Here is a 22,676-nt window from a genome sequence, read left to right on the forward strand (position 1 = left end):
GAGGTTAGAAATTCAAAATGAGTCTTATGGGACTGAAACCGAAATGTTAGCAGAGCTGGTTCCTTCTGGAGGCTCTGGACGATGACATAGTCCTTGCCTTTCCAGCTTCTAAAACTGTCTTCCTTATGTTCTGGGGTTCATGGCATCCTGAGCTTTCTCTCCATTTCTGCCATCCTATTGCATTCTCCTTTTCTGTAGTCAAAACTCCCTCTGCCTCCCTCTTACAAGGACATTTGTGATTACATTTAGGACCCACCCAAATAATCCAGGATAATCTTCTCATCTCAGAGTTTTTGATTTAATCACAACTGTGAAGTCCCTTTAGGTAACATTCACAGGTTCTAAGGATTAAGACATGGTGTCCTGGGGGCCATTATTCAGCCTACCACAGGTGTATTAGAAACATGCGACAACAGCCGCCTGAATATAGCAAAGCTGTGTCCTTTCTCTGAAGTCTCTGTAAGTAAATGGAACTTGTAAGCTCCATAGTGAACTAGTAAATACTGTGCTTAGTATATAAATGTGAAGTGATTTACAAGAAGAGACTATACAGGTTTCCACAGTGCTAATTTCCTTGCCTGAAGGAAAATGTAGTTGGAAGGTGTAATCAATCTATTATAACAGCATTTTAGTGCTGGAATGGACAAGGACCTTCAAAGTTTATTGCCATTTTATGGGAGTCAGCAACATGTTGTTAGTCCCTACTGGGTGAATGGCACTGTATCAGACATGGTAAGGTGAAAGGAGAGATTGGAAAGATTGACACAATACTTAAAGACTTGTCCTGCTGAGAGATGAGACAAGCTCTTCAAATATAGAGAGTCTATGACCCTGTAGAATAAAGGCCACTAGTCCAAAAGGAACCCTGTATATGTAGCAGACCTGTCTCAGAGTCCTTAGGCAAACTCTGTGAAGGTGGAGGGAGCAAAATACAAGCAAGGAAAGGCCATCAGAGCAACTTTATCAGTGACGGTATTCTGGAGTCTCCTTACGACAGTGTCTGATACCAAGTGGAATGGAGTATAAGGCTGGTCTTCGGCCTCTTTAAAGATGTTTTAGTCATTGTTCTCGGAATATCTGTCTTATGGATCTGTGGCATGGATTCCACGGTAAGACTCCCAGAGAGGCTCTAATATTTGTTTCCGTGATGTGTTATGTTCAAATGGTACGTTTTGAAGTAGTTGTGGTTTTGCTATTACCATGTACCTCATGCTTCACAGAGTACTGGGATTTTACTACCTATCCATCCCCAATTCTAAATTCTGCTCCTTCCCAGAATGAGTTCTTTGACTATGGTGATAGAGACTGCCTATTAGGCTGTTCTTGCTATAGAAGCTACAGAACAAACTTTTCACCTGTAATATGCTTTTCTACTCATTAGTCTTCCTTTCTCAACAAGTCTTAAGTTCCATTGCCTAAATAATCTCCCTTTGTCTTTTCCAGTCATATTACTCTGCCACAGACCCTGAAGTGGCTCTCAGTTTCTCAGAGCCACAACCAAGACTCCTCACTCAAGATGTCCAGGCTTCACCAGTGCCCGTCCCCTGGGCCTGGACCACCTGCCTTAGCCAGGCCAGCTCTTGCCCCCGGCCCCTCCTGGCCTCTTCTTTATGTTTATTGGCATGTATGTCTGAGCACTGGTTCCTTGCTTCTGTCAGAATTTTGTGTGTATTTATTTCCCTTTTGCTTTGCCAAAAAAAAAAAGTTACTGTCTGAATTGTAGATAAGGCTAATACTCTTGGGCTTTTAGTTTCTTGTTTACAACATCCTTTCCTCTTTGTATCAATATATTTGTCTTCTACATAGTGCTGAAAGCGCCTGCTCCCTTCTCTCTGGCTTGTTCTGTTTTACTGATTTGTATGGTGAACACCCAAAGAAAATTATATTCACATAGGTGAATTAATTCAGCTTTATTGGCAGAGAATTTAGTGACAACCACATTGTCGTTTTGCAGTTGGTAAAGAAAGGGACTGAGTTTTCAGATAGGCGAAAGGAAAAGTGAATTTATTAGTGTTATGATAGTGATATTTTAAAGCCATGCAATAATCACTGTGTCTTCCAAAGTTCCTAATGTACTCCTGCAGTGCGAAATTTTCTCAGGGAAGGACTCTGGCAAACCAGAAGGTTTGTTTGATTTTAATACACTAAATTACAAATGTCAAATCAGAGAAAATGTTACTCGGTTCATTATTGAACAGGTGCACCACTATTGTAAATGTTTTCTTTTTTTCTTCTTTGCTGTTTGGTATAACTACACACTGTTTCACATAATTATATAGCAGCTACTACAATTCACTTTTAACACAGCAAATAATTAAAACAACCTAGAATAAAGGCTTATACACAGAGAAATTTAGTCTCATTGTCCTTTAAAGTGACTCAATGACTGTAAAAAACCTCTTCAAATTTTTCATCTATAAAATCAGAAGGTACGGCTAACTTCATAGTTATTCTACAGATATTTTGTGAAGATAAATGAGAAAATCTATGAATTATTTCAAATTATTAGAAGAATGTCTCCAGGATTTTTTAGTGTATGATTTTAAAACATTTCTGACAATTGCATATGTTTGCTTACAGGTCTTGCATTATATTACAACTATAAATGTATTTTTACCTTCCCTTTGAAAGTTTAATCCAATGAAAGATAAATGTTACATGTAAGAATTTGAATAATTGCTTCCTTTCCTGTACTTCCATGCTGCTCTGTCCCTGTTCTGATCAGTCACCATCTCTGCGAAGAGGATTTCTCTGAAGAGCCAGTGTAAATTAGATCCACTTTATTATTTTCAGCCATAAGACTTTGTTGCTGCATTTCCCCACTGGACTGAAAGCTCTTTGAAAAGAGATTATGTCCCTTTTGCTTACCTGTGGACACTCAGCATGTGAACAGTGGCTTGACTGCTAATAGATGCTCATTAAATATTAACTGAATAAATAAATGCCCCGTCGATGAGATCCTTAATCAGTCTTTGATGTTCTTATTATAAATTGCACAGCTATCAGAGACAAAGTCAGTTTAAATGTACCCAAAGTACCCTTCCATTGTGAGTCCCTTTCAAAGGATATTCTATCCCAATGATGGCAAATATCTGACACCAGTGCCACTTTTCCTATCCTTAAGAGCACAGATAGCATTTCACAGATCATGGCACTTTCTCCTTCCAGGTGCAGATGTGGTCTCAGAGTTCATCCCTACGTGTCCTCTAAGCAGACACTCTCAGTTGTTAGGAGAGTTGAAAAGTCATTGACGTCCCTACTTTTGGGACAAAGGAATTTGAGATAACTGCCTTTATCCCCTTCCTTTTTCCCCTTCAATGATTAAAATACCTAAAATCCTATAAAAAGATGAAACAAATATACTTTAAATATACCGAGTCCATGAAACTCCAAGGTAAAGGCCAGTGAGTACAAAAGACACCACCCTTGGAACACCTATTTTGGGCATTGAAGTGTTCTAAGAGATCAAAAATATGTAACTCCTATATCTTAGTTCATTGCTGTGATGTATTATTACACAGGTGGTAACAAAATTTTGAATATTTTTCAAACGCCAACCTCTTATATTCCATTTTGGCTACTAAAGTTATTTCTGTCTAATCACTACCAAGCTCATAGACAGTTATATAGGAAGAAACAAGGAACTCTCAAGAGTAGCAGATGTTAGCTGAGCAGGTGGTACGTATGTATTTCCATCGGAAGTGGAAAATACAAAGGATTAAAGCCCTGAGAATATTAAAAAAAATTTTTTTTTTCAACGTTTATTTATTTTTGGGACAGAGAGAGACAGAGCATGAACGGGGGAGGGGCAGAGAGAGAGGGAGACACAGAATCGGAAACAGGCTCCAGGCTCTGAGCCATCAGCCCAGAGCCTGACGCGGGGCTCGAACTCACGGACCGCGAGATCGTGACCTGGCTGAAGTCGGACGCTTAACCGACTGTGCCACCCAGGCGCCCCTGCCCTGAGAATATTAAAGAAAACCTTTCATTATTTTATTCTCAAAATAAGGGGACTAGATGAGAAGAATTGAGGTATACCAATCTCTCAGGTGTAATATATATATATATATATATATATATATATATATATATATATATATATATAATGATAAACTATTACCTTCGGAAGGAACTTTGAGCTAAGACCTGGAAAAGTTAACTGACTTTTACAAGTTGACAGAAGTAGTTAGGGAGAAAGCTGTGTTTCACATCCCTGTGTATTCCTAGCATAGTGTCCCTTCCATTGGACTAAATGGGCAGTTTGGTTTATACTGGTTGTTGGACGAAGCTCTGCAGAGGGAAAGAGAAACCCTAGGAAGCGATTTACATTTTTAGAGCTGGGCTCTTATCCTGGAATGTCAGAAAATGCAAATAAGCAGGTGTAATAAAATTACATTTCATTGCTTTTGAGTGGTAACTATATTTATGAAGACTTAGTTTCTATGTTACAATTAAGTAGAACTTTGTTACTCTAACATAAGAAAACAACTGTGAAGGGGCGCCTGGGTGGCTTGGTCGGTTAAGCGTCCGACTTCGGGACTTCGGCTCAGGTCATGATCTCACGGTCCGTGAGTTCGAGCCCCGCGTCGGGCTCTGTGCTGACCGCTCAGAGCCTGCAGCCTGTTTCAGATTCTGTGTCTCCCTCTGTCTCTGCCCCTCCCCTGTTCATGCTCTGTCTCTCTCTGTCTCAAAAATAAATAAATGTTGAAAAAAAATTAAAAAAAAAAGATAACAACTGTGATTTTTTTTTTTTGCGCCATAAAATGAATTATTGTACAGCAAACTTCTGATTAACCACACAAGAATTATCCAGTTGGTGAAATATTTTTTTAATGTTTATTTATTTTTGAGAGTGAGAGAATGACAGAACACAAGTGGGGGAGAAGGAGAGAAAGAGGGAGCCACAGAATCCAAAGCACAGATCCTGATGTGGGGCTCAAACTCACAAACTGTGAGATCATGACCTGAGCCAAAGTCAGATGCTTAACTGACTGAGGCACCCAGGCACCCCAGTTGGTGAAATATTTTGAACTAGTCCCCCCTATCCTCCAACTGGGTCTCATTTGTTCCCACAGAGCACTGGTGTGAGATTGGTGCAGACAAGGTGAATGATTGTCCTTATGTGAGAATGTGACTATAACTGGATTAACTTGGTAACTAAAGGACTTGTTAGATAGAATGTTAGGACTAGTTGAATAAATCCATCCATTTCTCTGCATCCCTACCACCATCTCTCCAGTCCAAACCATAATTATCTTTTATTAGGACTTCTATAATAGTCTAACTCATTTCCTTGTATTTGTTCCTAGTCCCTTCTAACCCATCATCTATACTGCAGTGATGGAATCTGTTTTTTTTTTTTTTTTGCTTTATGTTTCAGTGACACTTTTCCTTGCCGTAATATTTTTTTGTCTTTTTCTGCCTTTGAAATGAACTCTCAATTATAAAAAATATCAAAGTAGATTAAAAAATTCCAGTTCTTGGCACACTATGAAGTTCACAAGTGAAGACAGATAGCAGCCACATGTGGCAAGAGGTGGGAAGTAATTAGAGTAGTGGTTACAAATGTTCACAGGAAGCTATAACTGTCCAACAGGTTGTGCCCATATGTTAGCACAGGTTAGAGTAGTCAGTACCTGAGTGTGTGGCCTCAGTGTGTTTGGATTCAGATTGTACAACACAATACAATTTCTTCCAGTTAAGAGTTCTTGGCTTACATAAATCCCAGGTTGGCTGGAGGGCACTGGGATGATATCATCTATTTATTTTTTATTTATTTATTTTTTTTATTTAAAAAAAAAATTTTTTTTTTCAACGTTTATTTATTTTTGGGACAGAGAGAGACAGAGCATGAACAGGGGAGGGGCAGAGAGAGAGGGAGACACAGAATCGGAAACAGGCTCCAGGCTCTGAGCCATCAGCCCAGAGCCCGACGCGGGGCTCGAACTCACGGACCGTGAGATCGTGACCTGGCTGAAGTCGGACGCTTAACCGACTGCGCCACCCAGGCGCCCCGATATCATCTATTTAACACATCCCACCACCCACCTCCCCTCTGGTAACCATCAGTCTGTTCTCTGTAGTTAAGTCTGTTTCTTGGTTTGCCTCTCTCTCTCTCTCTCTTTCCCTTTGCTTATTCATTTTGATTCTTAAAAGCACGTATGAGTGAAATTATATGGTATTTGTCTTTCTCTGACTGACTTATTTTGCTTAGCATTATACTCTCTAGTGCCATCCATGTCATTGCAAATGGCAAGATTTGATTCTTTTTGATGGCTGAGTAATTTTCCATTATATACATATGATATATATGATATATATTATCTATATATCTATATCATCTGTCTATATCTATGTCATCTATCTATATGTGTATCTATATTGTAGATAATGCTATAAATATCAGGGTACATGTATCCCTTGAATTAGTATTTTTGTATTCTTTGGATAAATACCTAGTGGTGCAATTGCTGGATAGTAGGATAGTTCTATTTTTCACCTTTTGAGGAAAACATACTGTTTTCCAGAGTGGCTGCATTAGTTTGCATTCCCATCAACATTGTAAAAGGGTTACCCTTTCTCCACAACCTCGCCAACACCTATTATTTCTTGTGTTGTTGATTTTATCCATTCTGACAGGTGTGAGGTGATGTCTCATAGTTTTGGTTAGTATTTCCTTGATGATGAGTGATGTTGAACATCTTTCATGTGTCTGTTAGCCATCTGTATGTCTTCTTTGAAAAAATGTCTGTGTCTTCTGCCTACGTTTAAATTAGATTATTCATTTTTTTGGATATTGTATTTTATAGGTTCTTTACATATTTTGGATATTAACCCTTTATCAGATCTGTCAGATATGTCATTTGCACATATTTTCTCCCATTCCATTGGTTGCCTTTTACTTTTGTTGATTGTTTCCTTCTTTGGGCAGAAGCTTTCTATTTTGATGAAATCCCAATAGTTTATTTTTGCTTTTATTTCCCTTGTATCCAGAGACATATCTAGAAGGAAGTTGCCATGGATGATGTTAAAGAGGTTACTACCTGTGTTATCCTCTAGGATTTTTATGGTTTCCAATCTCACATTCATTCTTTAATCCATGTTGAATTTATTTTTGTGTATAGTATAAGAAAGTGGTCCACTTTCATTCTTTTGCATGTTGCTGTCCAGCGTAGTCTTTTATACTGGTAGGTTCAGTTTGGGGTTTTCTTTTTTTTTTTTTTTTTTCTTTTTTTTTTTTTTAAATTTTTTTTCAACGTTTATTTATTTTTGGGACAGAGAGAGACAGAGCATGAACGGGGGAGGGGCAGAGAGAGAGGGAGACACAGAATCGGAAACAGGCTCCAGGCTCTGAGCCATCAGCCCAGAGCCCGACGCGGGGCTCGAACTCACGGACCGCGAGATCGTGACCTGGCTGAAGTCGGACGCTTAACCGACTGCGCCACCCAGGCGCCCCCAGTTTGGGGTTTTCTATACTGTTCTGTTGATCCACATGTTTATTTTTGTGCCAATACCATACTGTTTTGATCACTACAGGTTTGTAATATAATTTGAGGTCCAGAATTGTGATGCCTCCAGCTTCGGTTTTCTTTGTCGGTATTACTTTGGCTATCCAGGGTCTTTTCTGGTTCCATATAAATTTTAGAATTGTTTGTTCTAGCTCTGAAAAAAAATTCTGGTCTTATTTTGATAGGGATTGCATTAAAAAGTCCAAAATTGTGATGCCTCCAGCTTTGCCTTTCTTTTTCAAAGTTGCTTTGGTTATTCGGGATCTTTTGTGGTTTAGTACAAATTTTAGGATTGTTATAGCTTTGTGACAAATGATGTTGGTGTTTTGATAGGGATTGCATTAAATTTGTAGATTGTTTTGGGTAGTATAGACATTTTAACAATATTTGTTCTTCCAATCTATGAACACAGAATGTTCACTTTTTGTATGTGTCATCTTCAATTTCTTTCATCAGTGTTTTATAGTTTTCAGAGTGTAGGTCTTTCATCTCTGAGTTGGTTTATTCCTAGGTATCTTATTATTTTTGGTGCAATTATAAATGAGATTGATTCCTTAATTTCTCTTTGCAGTGATGTAATTTGTTAAAACCTAGTTCTGAACATGTCATTTTGTGGCTTAAAATCTTGCCTGTGCCCATAGTATTAAATTAATATCCTACAATTTGGTTTATAGGCCTTTCTTTAATGTGGTTTAAAGTTTATGGGGCGCCTGGGTGGCGCAGTCGGTTAAGCGTCCGACTTCAGCCAGGTCACGATCTCGCGGTCCGGGAGTTCGAGCCCTGCGTCGGGCTCTGGGCTGATGGCTCAGAGCCTGGAGCCTGTTTCCGATTCTGTGTCTCCCTCTCTCTCTGCCCCTCCCCCGTTCATGCTCTGTCTCTCTCTGTCCCCAAAAAATAAATAAATAAACGTTGAAAAAAAAAAAGTTTCTTTTTACTTCTTTAGTGTCATCTGTTACTATATGTCTCCTCACATTTCTCATTTTGTCTGGGCAGGCTTAACAAGCAGCTCCCGATTATTCCACCTGGCGTAGGCCACTGATGTGGTCTTTCTGAAATGCAAAAGTAATTTTATCATTTTCTGGCTTAATATTCACCAATTAAATACCATAATTATTATAATAAAGTGCCAATATTTATTATTAATTTTAAAATCATTTATTATTTGGTCAACATTGTTGCCTTAGCACATAATGTCACTTTGGTCTGGGATGTCACTCTCCACTTGGTAGCTTACTACATCCAGCTTATCTTTCAAGATGTAGATGAAACATCCCCTCCCCTGAGAATCTCACAGTGTTATTAAAGGATTCCTATTGTATACTCCCTTAGGACATGCATATACGTGTGAAATTCATTCATTCATCAAAGTTTTATTGAATGTCTAGTATGTACAAGGCCTTTGACAAGTAAATTTAACAAAATATTTTTACCTAAAATAATGGCACTTTTATGCAGTTAGATAATAGATAATAGATAATAGATGCAGTTAGATAAGAACTAATAGATAAAAATCTTTGTTCTCAAGCAACTTACATTCTTGGAAAAAAGGCATCAAGAAACAAAATGAATAAGTAAAACATATATTTTGTTAAATGGTGGTAAGTTTTATAGGAAACAATAAAGTAGGGAAGGAGGATAGAGAGTCCTGGAGCAGGAGACTCAAATAATAGAAAATCAGAAAGAAGAGATATTTGGACAAGTATCTAAAGGAGAAGAGGGAATAAGCCCTGGAGATATCTAAGGGAAAATTCAAAAGCCTTTATGGAAGAATCTCTGGAATATGTGAAGAATGCCAAGGAAGCTAGTGGATGAGTTGAGTAAAGTTAATGTGGAGCAAAGTAGTAGAAAATCAGCCGGAGAGGTTCAGAGGGCTAGATTTTTATAGGAATTTTGAGGCCCTTATAAAAACTTGGGCTGTTACTCTGAATGAGATGGCAAGTCACTGGAGGAGGAAAGGCAGAAGAGTGATATTCATTGGAAAGGAATATTTGGTTGCTGTGTAGAGAACAGACTGAAGGGAGTGGGGATGAGACATCAGTAGGAAACTAGAGCACGCATCTACCTAAGAAATGAAGGAAGCTTGAAGCAGGTTGGTAAGGGTAGAGTTGTGAGAAGTGGTTGGAGTCTGGGTATGTTTTTAAGGTAGAGCCAAAGGATATGATAACAGATTGAACATGGAATGTAAGAGAAAGAGGGAAACAAGGATAATACTGAGGTATTGGACTTAAGTAGCTGGATGGAAAATCTTTAAGGGGAACAATGTGTTGTTGGCGGGGGGGGGGTAGGGTGACAGAAAGGAGGGAGAAGAAGGAGGAGGCTGAGGAGGAGAGAAGAGAGGAGAAAACTCTGGTATCCGTTTTCAAACATGTTAAGTTTGAGATGCCTATTAGATATCCAAGTGCAGATGGCCAATGGACAGCTGGATTAATGAGTCTGGAATTCTGGAATTATGGGGTAGGTCTTTATCATCTAGTTGATATTTATAACCATGAGATTAGTGTTACCACTGAGATACTGAACATAGAAAAGTGAAGATGTCTGTGGATTGACACCCTGGACTTATCAAAATTAAGTAACGAGAGGTATGAGGCTGCAGTGGAATCAGTGAGGAGACTGAGAAGGAGTGGTTAACAAGATAGAAGGAAAAATAAGGTGGAAGCCAAGGAAAGAAAATGGTTCAAGGAGGGGAAATGATTGTGTCAAATGCTGGTGCTAAGTTAAGCGTGTTGAAGACTAGAATCGGTCTGTTGAGTTTGGCATTCTGAAACTGTTAGTGATTTTGATGAGAACACTTGTTGTATATAGTGGGGATGAATCCTGTTGCTGTATAGCGGAAATGAAAGCTTTATGGCAGTAAGTTCAAGAAAGACTAGAAGCGGATAGCATAGCTAGGCAACCACCCTACTTACACTTATTATCTCAGGGCTGTTTTCATTCTCAAAAGTGTTCCAGTTTGGATGTTAACTTATGTGTTCATACTAACTATATGGAAAATTTTCAATGGGCATTGCTGGAAACCATAGCTGTAGGAACTGTGCTCAATAAAGACTTTTTGTTTGAAAACACGGTAAGTGATACAGAGTATTTGCTAATGAAAATGATCCAGTATGCAGGCATAAATTGGTGATGTGGGAATAAAGAGAAGTTTGGGCATGATGCTTTTGAAAAGGCAAGAGGAGACAGAATGTGGGGGGTTTAGCCTTATGTAGGAGCTTAGTTAATCCTCTATAATGGGGGAGGCAGAGTACACTGTTCCATTGCTTACATTATATTTTTGTTGTGGATTTGTTTGTTTCCCACATATTATAAACCTCCTAAGGGTAGTAAGTGTAAATGTCTTGTTCATTTTGTGGTAAGAGTTTTTATTATTCTATTTCTATTCCTTAGTATAATACCTGGAACACAGCAGGTGTGCAATAAATGTTTGAATGAGCAAATGTAGTCACCATGCGCAGCCTGCGTAAGTTTTATCTTCTCACTCAGATTGGATTATTTCCATCAACTCTTGACAACCAGATTGATTTAATTGTGTTTCTCCTGTCTGGGCCTACAGATAGCTTGACTAACTGGTAGAGTTGATTGACAGGAATGCCTGTGTTTCTACCAAAATCAATGATGCTTCCTGGGAGTAAAATCAGTGACCTTTTGCTGCATCATTTTGCAGTGGTCTGGTTATGGTTTCAACATGGATTACTATTTATTTCACCTTGAACCTTCTTAAAGCTATCTACTCTTCCCCAGAATACTTTGTTATTTTAGTTTCCATTCCTATGGCATGTATCATTATCTGTTGTTATTATCTAACCTACCCAATACATGGGAAGCTCTTTGAAGATGGGCATTCCATCTTCATTGTTTTTTTTCTCAAAATGCTTTGTACCATCTCTGGTTAGAAAACATGTCTTCTTCATCACTAAGTTAAAAATCCTTTGTCCAGGCCCTGGTGCGAATTAGATGCCAAATAAATATTTGTGGAGTGAATGACTGCATGAATGAATGATTACTGTCTGTGATGTATGCTCATGATGCACAGACCAGATCTCCTTTCCTGTTTGCTATGTCTATCCCCCAGCTCTTCATTGCTCTGCTCCTAGTAGTTGACACCTAAAATCTTTTCTGAAGGACTATCTTTGGGCCACTGGAGCTGCATCACATAGATGCTCCAAGAATAAGTTCTTGGGATTTTATGCCTTCTCCTTGCTAACCAGTATCTGATGACTGAATATAAGAGTATGGAGGTCTAACTATCATGCCTCAATGCAGTGCAAACTTGCAATCGCAATTTATACTCTAGAGCTCCCTGTGGGATCAGGCTGAGGCCAAGACTTTACCTCAAATTGCATACACATTTGCTTGGCTTATTAGCCTCCCTTATCTCACTTCCTTGTTCTCTCATAGGTTTCTCCTAAGAACACTTCCTTAGCAGATGACTTGTATGCTCCCTCTTTCCTTAGAGTCTGCTTATTGGGAACTTTACTTAAGGCAGTGCATGTTTATAGTGAGTTGAGTCAGGGTCAGGGAATCATATTCACTATCTCTCTATTCACTAGTCTTAAGTTGTGCTGTTGTAGTCAGTTCCTCCTGAGAGTTTTTGGTTTTATATTACTGCCAACCAAAACTGTAGGTGACTGTGAACCAAGTTTGATATTTGATTTCGTTGTTGGGTTGAGAAGTAGCTTCACTATTTCAGTAAATAATTGTCATTGAATTTAATAAATATCTTATTGAATTACAGGTCTTTCTAATATCAAGTCAGGATGCATTTTTCTTAACTTTCTACTCTTTTTGTTTATATACATCTCTGTTCTCTCCTTAAGTGAGGATGACAGTTAATTGTATAATCAATTTTTATATGATTGAGTGTCACTTTCTTTTGTCTTCCTGTTGAATATAAATATCCATTTCCACATACTCAGCAAACCATTTATTTATCTTTTTTTTTTTTTTTTTTTTTTTTTTTTTTTTAGTAATTTGAGAAGAACACAAACTCCTCTATCTATAAAATAGGATTGGAAGTAATGTGTTTTAGAACTTAAAAGCACTTTAGTCAACACCTTCATTTTATAAGTGAGAACACTTGAGGCCCAAAGAGGTTAAGTAATTTGTTCAATATCCCCCAGCTTGCTTAGTGGCAGAGCAGGACTAACACCCAACTCCCAGCCTGCTGTCTTCTCTACTGCTCCACAAATACACATATATCTTATTCACAGAATTGATATGAGGATTAGGGGCCACATCTGTGAAAAACAGATTTAGCCTTTGGAAAGAAAGATGCTGGATAGCTTTATGAAATCTTTATGAAAACTAATCTCATTTTAACCTTTTCTGTACAATTGTTAGTTTTGTTCAGTTTTATGTTATTTGCCTCAGGCTTCTTTTTGGCCGAGGACTAGATAATATACAATGCTTGATTTAAAAATCAATATTAAGTATCCGAATTGTGTTAGAGATAGGAAACACTTCAGCTGGTTTTGAAGCTGGGAGCCATTGCAGACGGCCTTCCAGCATGGCGATTATTTATGTACATGAAAAGTTTGCGATTCCTACTTTGCATACTGGGGATAAGGACAGTTGGTTCCAAAGAAAAGAAGGAAGCACAAATTATATTTTGTTCAGCCTGGTGATACTTCCAAAGCTTGATGCAATGTGTCTTTAACAAACCATGAATTTTCTTTCCTGCGGAGCTACCATATCCTGCCTACTTACAGCATTGTCAGGGAACCATTATACTAATCCACCGTACCTTCATATCTCCAGCAAGCACATGTAAGTGATAACTCGAATATTTATTTTGATGCAAGGTGTATAAATCTTCTCTATGTCATCTTGTAAAGCAAGGAAATTGTGACTTGCTCAACTTGGTTACTTTAATTGTTCAAGTTTGGTTCTTTCAGCTACAGCGTGCTTTGGTATATGAATAAGAATACTGTTTAATTTTTGTAGTATTCAAAGTGATTTGTGCAGATTCATATATGCAGGGAAGATAAAACTTGAATACCAAAAGGCTAATGTAGCTTTTATATATATTTTTAATTAGGTACGATTATATGCAAGACCTGATGCTATCAGAAGAGGATCTGGGGACTATGCTCTCCATATAACGAAGAGATTAATAGAATTTTATGAAGACTACTTTAAAGTGCCCTATTCCTTGCCAAAACTAGGTAAGTATTTTCATGGTTATTTTATTGGAAGGGATCCTTGAAGGTGCAAATTTTTCTTCGTGCATTTATTTCAGATGTGAAAATTCCAAGAGTAATACGTTAGAGAAGATGAGCGTGAGAAAACTAATTTCTTCTGAAGAGGTAAAATAAAACCTAATGTTTCTTAGGTCTTGCCAAGAAGTTTTCATAGGGATTAAGAAAGGCATTGTGTAATTTTAGGTTTCCAAAAGATAACCACGTAGCTATAATTTGTTGAATATGTACTGTGGAGAGGTGCTTGCCAGCATCTCATTTAATCCTCACGGCTACTGGATGGGTAGGTACTGTTAGAACATTTTCCACCCAAGGGACTTGACATCCAGGGAATATTTCATTCATCCAGGCAGCCAATAAGTGGAGGAGCTGGGATTTCAAGTTAAATCTTGATGATTTCCAGAACTCTTCAATATTTTACACTGAGAAGACACTCATTGATTATTTTCTTTTTCCTAATTCTCAGATGTTGGATCTCAATGTATTAATTGTCCCTCACATTATTTTTGTCTAGTCATATGTCAGTACAGGTATAGTAGGTAGAATAAAAACTGTATAATGGAAGAGAAGGGAAACTGTATAATGGAGATTGTGTTCACCACCAATATTCTTACTTCCTTTTACAAAGATAATATGTTCAGTAATCATTTGTTGAGTGAATAAATGAGTGAATTTTGTTATCCAAATTCGAATGAAGCTACCGCTTTTTCAGGGGAGTGAACTGTGACTTTCCAGGAAGTTAGAAAGGGTATGTATACCCATTAGAAATGCTGCAGTTATTTTTCCTTCTCAGAAAACCTGGTTTGAAATGTTACATCATAGCAGTATTTTGTCCCCCCGCCCCAGCCCCTGCCCATTTTATTTTCCTTCTCAAGAACATTTCGATCAGCATCCACATAAAAGTGATTGCTCATTGGTAAGAATAAAGTGCTTACCTGATCAAAAGTGTTAGCATTTGAACCACAGGTTCCTCTCTCTGGAGAACTGGGTCTATTTTATTAAAGTACCTGCCTGCTGCGTAGCTTTATTGGCCTTACAATGAGTTGTTTAGGAAGTAGATGAAATAGTTGATATTGTTACTAAATTGGTGTGGCATACAATTTTAAGGAATGATATTACAAAATTCGGAGTTCTTTCTGAAAGATGTGCTCTTAGAATCTATAAGATTTTATTTCAAATTTCTAAACAAAATTTTATTTCAAATAGGATCTATATTTAGTTTAGTTTAGTTTTTTTTTTCCTTCTTTCCCTCTCCCCTCCTCTACATCAACTTCCTATTAGCATCTGTTACACTGAAATCTCCCTGGTAGGCACCCAATGCAGGAAGGACTATCTGAACTCATTTGCATGGGAGGTGACACTGTTCTCTACTCCAGGTAAAACCGGCTGGGAACCTCCCAGCTTGACCCTAATGTAAAATGCACAAGTGCTTATGTTGCAAGTTCAGCAAGAGAAATAAAATGTGGATCTTTGTCCCCTTCAGACTAGTAATTAGTAGAGGAACTCAATTTATAACTTCAGGGGGTTCCATGTAACTGTCAGCTTGCAGCAGGAAGCATTTCTGTTCCTCTCTTTCACTCACAATTGAACCATGCAGGCTTTCATCTGGTTAGAAAAGAGCTTTGTTCACTGTTACTATTACTTGTTAAGCTCCTTATGGTGTATATAATTGAATTATTTGACTTACCCCAGCACACTCCTTTTTATGTATGTAGGAGAGTTACCATGGTCTATGGCACTTTATAAAATTCCTTTTAAAATTCTACTTATTTATACATCTATAGATATTTAGAGCTGTGTATTAATGGATTTATATGTATGCTTTCTAAATACTCCCTATATAAAATTTCTAAGCACAGAAGCATTTTGACAGATCCTTAGTTCCCATTGTATATAATGATTAAATAAATTCTATGGAAACCAACTCAATCTTTGTTAATGGTACATGTGGATGTGTCCTAGAGATGAACTGTGTCTGCCTTGACCCTTCAGATCTATCGAAGATGGTTTTCTCTCTCCCTCCCCACTTCTATCTTTCCTTCCATCTTCTGTCCTTCATTCTTTCCCTCCCTCTTTTCTTCCTTTCCTTATTTATTTAATAAGTACTTATTGAGTGCCTCCCACCCACACTTTTCTATGTTATGGAGATACAGCAGTGAATGAAAAAGGCAAAAATCCCTTTCCTCCTGGGCTTACATCCTGTTGGATAAAGACAGACATTAAAGCAATTATTAACACATATAGCATATCAGATGGAGATAAATGCCATTAAAAATAATGCTAGAATGGAGGGAAAAGAAGAGTGGGAGGAAGATGAGGCACGGGAAGGTGGCTGAAATTTTAAAATGAGTAAATACAGAAAGTTTCATTGGGAAATTGACTTTGGAGCAAATCACTTAAGGGAGTAAAGGAACAAGCCAAATGATATTGTGGGACAAGGATATATAGGCATAGAGGCAGAGGAAACAAATTGCCCAGATCTTGAGAGGGGAGCTTGGTGGTATATTTCAGGAATAGGCAAAAGGCAAGTATGACTGAAACAGAGTGAGTAAATGGGTGTGAAATAGGAGATGAGGTCAAGGAAGGAGTAATGGATGTGGAAAAGATGATGTATAGCCAGCAGGTCATGGTAAGGATTCTGGCTTTTTCTTTTCTTTTCTTTTCTTTTCTTTTCTTTTCTTTTCTTTTCTTTTCTTTTCTTTTCTTTTCTTCTTCTTTTTTTCCTGGGTGAGATGGAAATCTATTGTCAGTTTTGAGCAGACATATTACATAATCTGGCTTCTGTCAAAAAAGGGTGAGCTATGCACCTAGTTTGAAAATATACTGTAGGGCGGGATGCCTGGGTGGTACAGTTGATTAAGCATCAGACTCTTGATTTCAGCTCAGGTCATGATTTCATAATTCGTGAGATCAAGCCCTGAGTTGGGCTCTGTGCTGACAGTGCAGAGCCTGCTTAAGATTCTCTCTCTCTCTCTCTCTCTCTCTCTCTCTCAAAATAAATAAATAAATAAACATTAAAAAAAAAGAAAATACACTATAGGGCAATTGTTCTTAATCAGGGGTTAATTGAGGCACTTAGCAATATCTGGAGACATTTTGTTTGTCACAACTCAAGGTGGGTGGTGGGGGAGTGTGTGCTACTTGTGTTTAGTGGGTAGTACTGCTAAACTATCATGCACTCAACAGCCTCCACAATAATACTAGCTCCAGATGTCAATAGTGCTGAAACTGAGACCTTGATTAGTGGCAAAGTGTGGAGCATGAAAAACAGTTAAGAGGCTCCAGCAAAATTCAGGAAAAAAATGATTATGGCTTGGACTAAGATGCTAACAGTGAGGTAGTTGGAAGTGGTACAATTCTGGATATATATTGAAAACATAGAAATATTTGCAGATGAAGAAAATGTGGGAGGTGAGAGAGAGGTACCAAGGACAGCTCCAAGGTTTTTTGTTTTTTGTTTTGTTTTTTTTTTTGGCCTGAGAATAAGGATGGAATTGCCTTTTGCTGAGACAGAACAATTGTGGAAGGGGATAATTTTTGAGACTGATATGTCTATTAACCATTCGGGTGGCACCTTGATGTCTTGAAAGGAACTCACATAGGCAGTTGAACTTATCAATATGATGTTTGGGTGAGTAATCTGGCTACAGATATCCATTTGCCAGCACATGATGATATAGAAAGTGGTGAGGCTATATGGACTTACCAGGGCTGTGAGAGCAGATAGAAAAGAGAATAGGAGCAAGGAGGGGCTGATGCAGTGTTCAGAGGATAGGGACATTAGGATCCAGTAAAGACTTCAGAGAAGGAGCAACTGGTTGAGAAACTAAGAAAACATGTATCTGTAGTATTTCTGACCATCTAATGAAGAATTTCAAAAGTGAGCAGATGTTAAATTGTGGTAACTCAAGTTGGATGGGCACTGAGAATTGACCATTTATTTGTGATCGCCATGTGAAGGTCATAGTGATCTTGACAAGAGCAGTTTCAGGGCAAAGGCCAGAGAAGTGTGTTCAAGAACAAATGGGGGTGGAACTGGGAGGGGATACAGTAACTGGAGACAGTGAGTTTAGACCACAGATTGGTACTTCTGAAAATTCCCAGTGGGGAGTGTTCTGGGAATAGAGGAGAAGGGAGAAATGTTTGTGTTCTATCTAGTACTGCTCACCTCTGGATAAGAGCTGTTTCTGTGAACTGATAGCCCCTTACCTTGCAGATCTGACCCTGTCCCAAACCGTATCAAGGGAGACATGGAACTTGCCTCTCTTTGATTTGCATTAGAAAACTGAAAATCAAAACAAGTAAGAAAACTCTCCTCCAGGTAACCTGACACTACTGAAGCTTTGGAGGTGATGTGCGCATGTGTGCACGCTAGGCCATTACACCGCAAGAAGCAAAATGAAATGCAACAAACCCGTAAAGTATAATATTGGATCTTTTCTTAAAAGTCACTTTGCTGTTCTGTCACAAACCTGCGATATCTTCTGTCTACCCAAGTTCTTTTTCATTCTTAGTGCTGAATAGTTTCACTTTCTCCACTGTGGCATCATCTCATGCTAGATCCTCTCCAAGGATTTGAGTTTCCACTCCAAGTAGTTTATCAGAATGGCTCCCTAAGAGGAATTCTGATGCTTGTTGTTAGGACAGTAATTTATTCTCCTTGTTGCACAAAGATATTCCTTTAACATTTTGAGCCAAAATAGGCAGCCAGTGTGTACTGTATGATGATTTGTTTTTAAAATCTCTAAGTTAGATAATGAAACCTTAATTGTATGAAGTTTGTAGAGATTTCCTCTTGCTTGGTATTGGGCTGTAAGCAGAGGATACAATACCAGAAGCCTTTCTATAACTGTGTGTTCTATTTTCCCTAAAACTCTCAAAGGCATAGAGGTTTACTTTACAACAAGATTTTTGTAGACATATAAAGAATTAAGCTATCTGTCCTCTAATCTCAAGAACATTGACCACAGCTACAAAACCAAATGGATTTATATTTATAAACTATGGGCCATTCTTAAGGACTTTGTACATTCTAACCCATTTAATCTTTTCCACAGCCTTTGAGGTAGTACCTGTTATTTTCTCATTTTCCAGGTGAGGAAATTTAGGCACTAAGTGACTAAGTAATGTACTCAGTTCACACAGCAGGAATTAGAGGATTTATAATTCAAGTCCAGGCTGTCTGTCTCCAGAATCTTGAAATTCTGCTCAAACAGATTCTAGAAATGTTGAAGATCCAGAGAATTAAATATGGGTCACCTTAATAAACTAGATAATCTGATTACTAGAGGGATAATGTAATACATATTTTTATTAATTTCATATTGATATTAAAAGTAATATATGGTCCTTGTAGAAAATTTGGAGACTTAAAAAAATTAAAGAAGTACATGTTTTATAACTCATAATTTCATCAACTAGAAGATCTATTTGAATACTTTATCATTTTCTTTTATTTTAATTCTAGTGTAATTAACATAGAGTGGTTATATTAGTTTCTGGTATACAATATAGTGATTCAGCACTTTCATACATCACCCAGTGCTCATCACTTCAAGTGCATTAATCCCCGTCTTATATTTCACCCATCCCCCCACTCTGTATTTGAATATTTTAAATAGTTTTTCATCATAGCTGCTTTATAAGTTAATTAGGTAGCAGATAAAGTGACTCAGATTTGTATTACAGTATTTTGTTATTCATCCTATTTATATTTCAATTAATTATGGCAGATAGTTTTTAGTTTCCTTTTGCTGCTACTTTGTAATTTGTAAATCAATAAGTTTTGTAAGGGAGTTTGCTTGATTGCTTCTTTTCAGTACACTGTGCTTTTATGAAGAATTCATTACCTGCTGTGATTGTAGAAGGAGCCACAGGTATTTTGTAACAAGAATTTCTGGCCTCAAGGAGATTGTGGTTTTGTTGAGGAGATAATACAATATTTACTGAAATTAATGGATTAGAGACTCACACAATACAGAATATAATCAAACACCGAAATTTTGTAGGACAACAATATAGTACCATGTTAAGTTAAGAATGTCGGATCATTGCACAATGCTGTAGGCATGAAATGCACATAAAAAGAAGCTTTATATTTACTTGAGTCCTGAAAAAAGAAACACATTTAATGAGAGGTGGAGAAGAAAGGGGAGATATCATTTTGAGAAATGTGTAGTAGGGAAAGCCCTTGGATCCCATGGGCTTTATGTATCGTGTTGATAGAGTCTATTTTTTTTTCTATAATGAGATAAGTTATGGGATAACTTATGGGATAAATTGCCCTATTGAAGTTCATGAATAGAAGCAGCTAGCTTGAATGATTGAGTTTTGTTTAAGCTGTCACAGATATATTCCCTTTTTTATTATAGTGGTGTTGTTGTTGTTGGTGGTGATGATGATGATGGGCTATTTGCAAGTAGTGAAGCTTGGGAGATTTTTCATTCATAAAATGTTTGCACTGACCGCTAAGTATTTCACTCTCTGTGGTTATGCATCTTTTTTCTTTAAGTTGTGATATGTTTGTTGTTTCTAACTTGAAGTGATAATTATATAATACTGTTTCCATCTTAGTTTTGCATCTCACACTTCAGTTATTATTTGAGACTTCATTTTTTTTAAAGTACGACTTTTTTCTAATCTTGCTTTTGCTTAGGTAGGCATTGAATACTATACATATGTCTTGTTGGTTCAAGTAATGCTGCTTTTAATACTGGGGTCTCTATGTATAGTCTGGTCTAATTATGCATAATGTCAATTTACTCCCAAGATGCTTTTTTCAACCAGAATTCCTAAAAATATTTGAAGTTATACTGGATCTATTTAATATTATGGTTTCTTGATGGAAACTAATGTAAGGCCGCCCCTGTGGATTAACATTCTAGTACATTGTTAAGGGATCAGATGAGACAGTACTTTGCCTTCTGATTTACCAGGTAGTATAGAGAAATGAATTTCCTCAAATGGCTATCCTTCCCCCCCTATTTAGAATCAAATAGTCTCTCCCTATTTTATAAAACTAATTTATTTCTGAAAAACTCTTCATATGATGATTTGTTCATAAACCGAAAGAGCAGTTATCGTTTCTTTCAAAGGAAAATATTTTTCATATATTCCTAATCCTCACTCTGACAGCCATGTGTAGTAAAACAACACCAAATCCTATTAAAATGGACACAGTTACTTCAATATATTACAGTTATTTTAACACAATTTAACAAGCATTTTCCCCTTCATTAATTATTCCATAATATGGCCACTTAATTGTTCTTGTTAAGCTATTTTGCTGCTATTAGATGCTATATACTTCCAAGACTGTACTAACAAACAAAACATATATAGATGCTCAATGTTTGTGATATTTAATAACTAGTGCAAAAAAAGAGAGAAATAAACAGAACAGTAAAGAAGAAAGAAATCAATGAAAACAGTGCATTTTAGTGGGAATGATGCATGAGATTATTACTGCTGTAAACTAGCAAACCACGGTACGCTGAGTGGAGAATTTAATGCGACACAAACCGACTATAGAACTGAATTAACTAATTAATTCGACAAGCATGTATTGAGTAGTTACTATGTACACTGTATTCAGCAATGACAATAAATGCCTTCCTCCACTAGAAGCTTAAAATCTAGTTGAAGAGATGTTTTTTTAATTATTTTGCTAGCTTGTTCTTTGCTCTATTTGCTTACTACCCTCCTTCTTACTTTTCCAGTTTTAAGAATTTCAAACCTTCACAACTTTGGATTTAGTCCTAAGCATATTCTCACTGATTTTCAGGGATTGTGAAAGATTGCTTATCCTGAAAATAGATGCAATTTTAGAAAGTGCTTAATTTGATCAGGGCGTATATACAAAGAGACCTCCAAGACATTGTTGTACATTTTCTGACAGAGGTAGTTGGCTCTTAAAGCTTGGTCATTAAGTTAGGAAATAGCTCCTTCCAGTGTTTTCATATGTAGTCATTGCCTGGGCCTTGTGCCATACACTCTGCATTCTTTTCTATTAGTATGGGTCAAGTGGTGTTCCGGCATTGGACACCTCCTCCTTTGTGCATCCTCCCTCACCTGCTCAAGGACATCACTTCAGCAATCTTCCCTTCCCACTCCTGAATCTTCAGTTTTGTCTATTGGATCTCCCCCCATCAGCATTAAAAATATGGTGCTGTTTCCCTCAACTTAATCACACGCCACACACCCTCACTCCAGCTACTACACCATTCTCTCTTCCCTTTTACAGGTGAACTGCTTGAAAGTGTTGTCCATCTACACTGACTCTGATCTCTCTCTTTCCCTTGTCTCTTGGATATCCTCTCCATCAGGCTTTTGCCCTAACACTGTACTAAAACTGCTCCTGTCAGATTCAAAATGCCTCCACATTGCTAAACCCAGTGGCCAATTCTAAGTCCTCCTCTTGAGCTGTCGGCAGTATCTGACAGTTGTTCTCTCCAATGTCTTGAAACAGTTTTCTCTTGTCTTTTAGGATAACACATTTTCCTGTTTTCTTTTTTTTTTTGTTTTTTTGTTTTTTTTAACAAATCACTGGCCATTCTTTCCAAGTCCGTTTTTTCCCTCTATCCCCCTCTCCAGCTGATTCATATTGGAGTGTCTCAGGACTCAGATTTTGGACCTTTTATCTTTGCTATCTACGTTGCTGGTGACCTCATCCAGCCTCATAGGTTTAAATACTACAGTTTGATGGCGATGATTTCCAAATTTACAGATCCAGCCTGGTTCTCTTCTCCGCTCCAAATTTCATCATTCTACTGGCTGTCTGACATCTACATTTGGATGCCTAATGAGGATCTGAACTTAATATGTTCAAATTGGAGCTGCAGATATTATACCACTATCTTGTTCCTTTCATCGTCTTTCCTATCTTAGGAGAGGGCAATTTTATTCCTTCAAAAGTTGGTTATGTAGAAAAATGACTGGAATTGCAATCTTTTTTTCTCATGTTACATGTCCA

General features: G+C 37.5%; 1 protein-coding gene across 1 annotated transcript in view; it reads left to right on the plus strand.

Annotated features, from left to right (window-relative positions):
- The window catches only part of TRHDE (thyrotropin releasing hormone degrading enzyme), a 391,992-nt gene that overhangs the window by 102,005 nt on the left and 267,311 nt on the right, over nt 1–22,676 (plus strand). Inside the window, exon 3 of the mRNA XM_045466621.1 lies at nt 13,546–13,672. Within this exon, the coding sequence (XP_045322577.1) occupies nt 13,546–13,672 (127 nt within the window). The remainder of the gene's footprint in view (nt 1–13,545; nt 13,673–22,676) is intronic.

Source organism: Leopardus geoffroyi, chromosome B4 (genome assembly GCF_018350155.1).
Source record: "Leopardus geoffroyi isolate Oge1 chromosome B4, O.geoffroyi_Oge1_pat1.0, whole genome shotgun sequence".
Classification (NCBI taxonomy): domain Eukaryota; kingdom Metazoa; phylum Chordata; class Mammalia; order Carnivora; family Felidae; genus Leopardus; species Leopardus geoffroyi.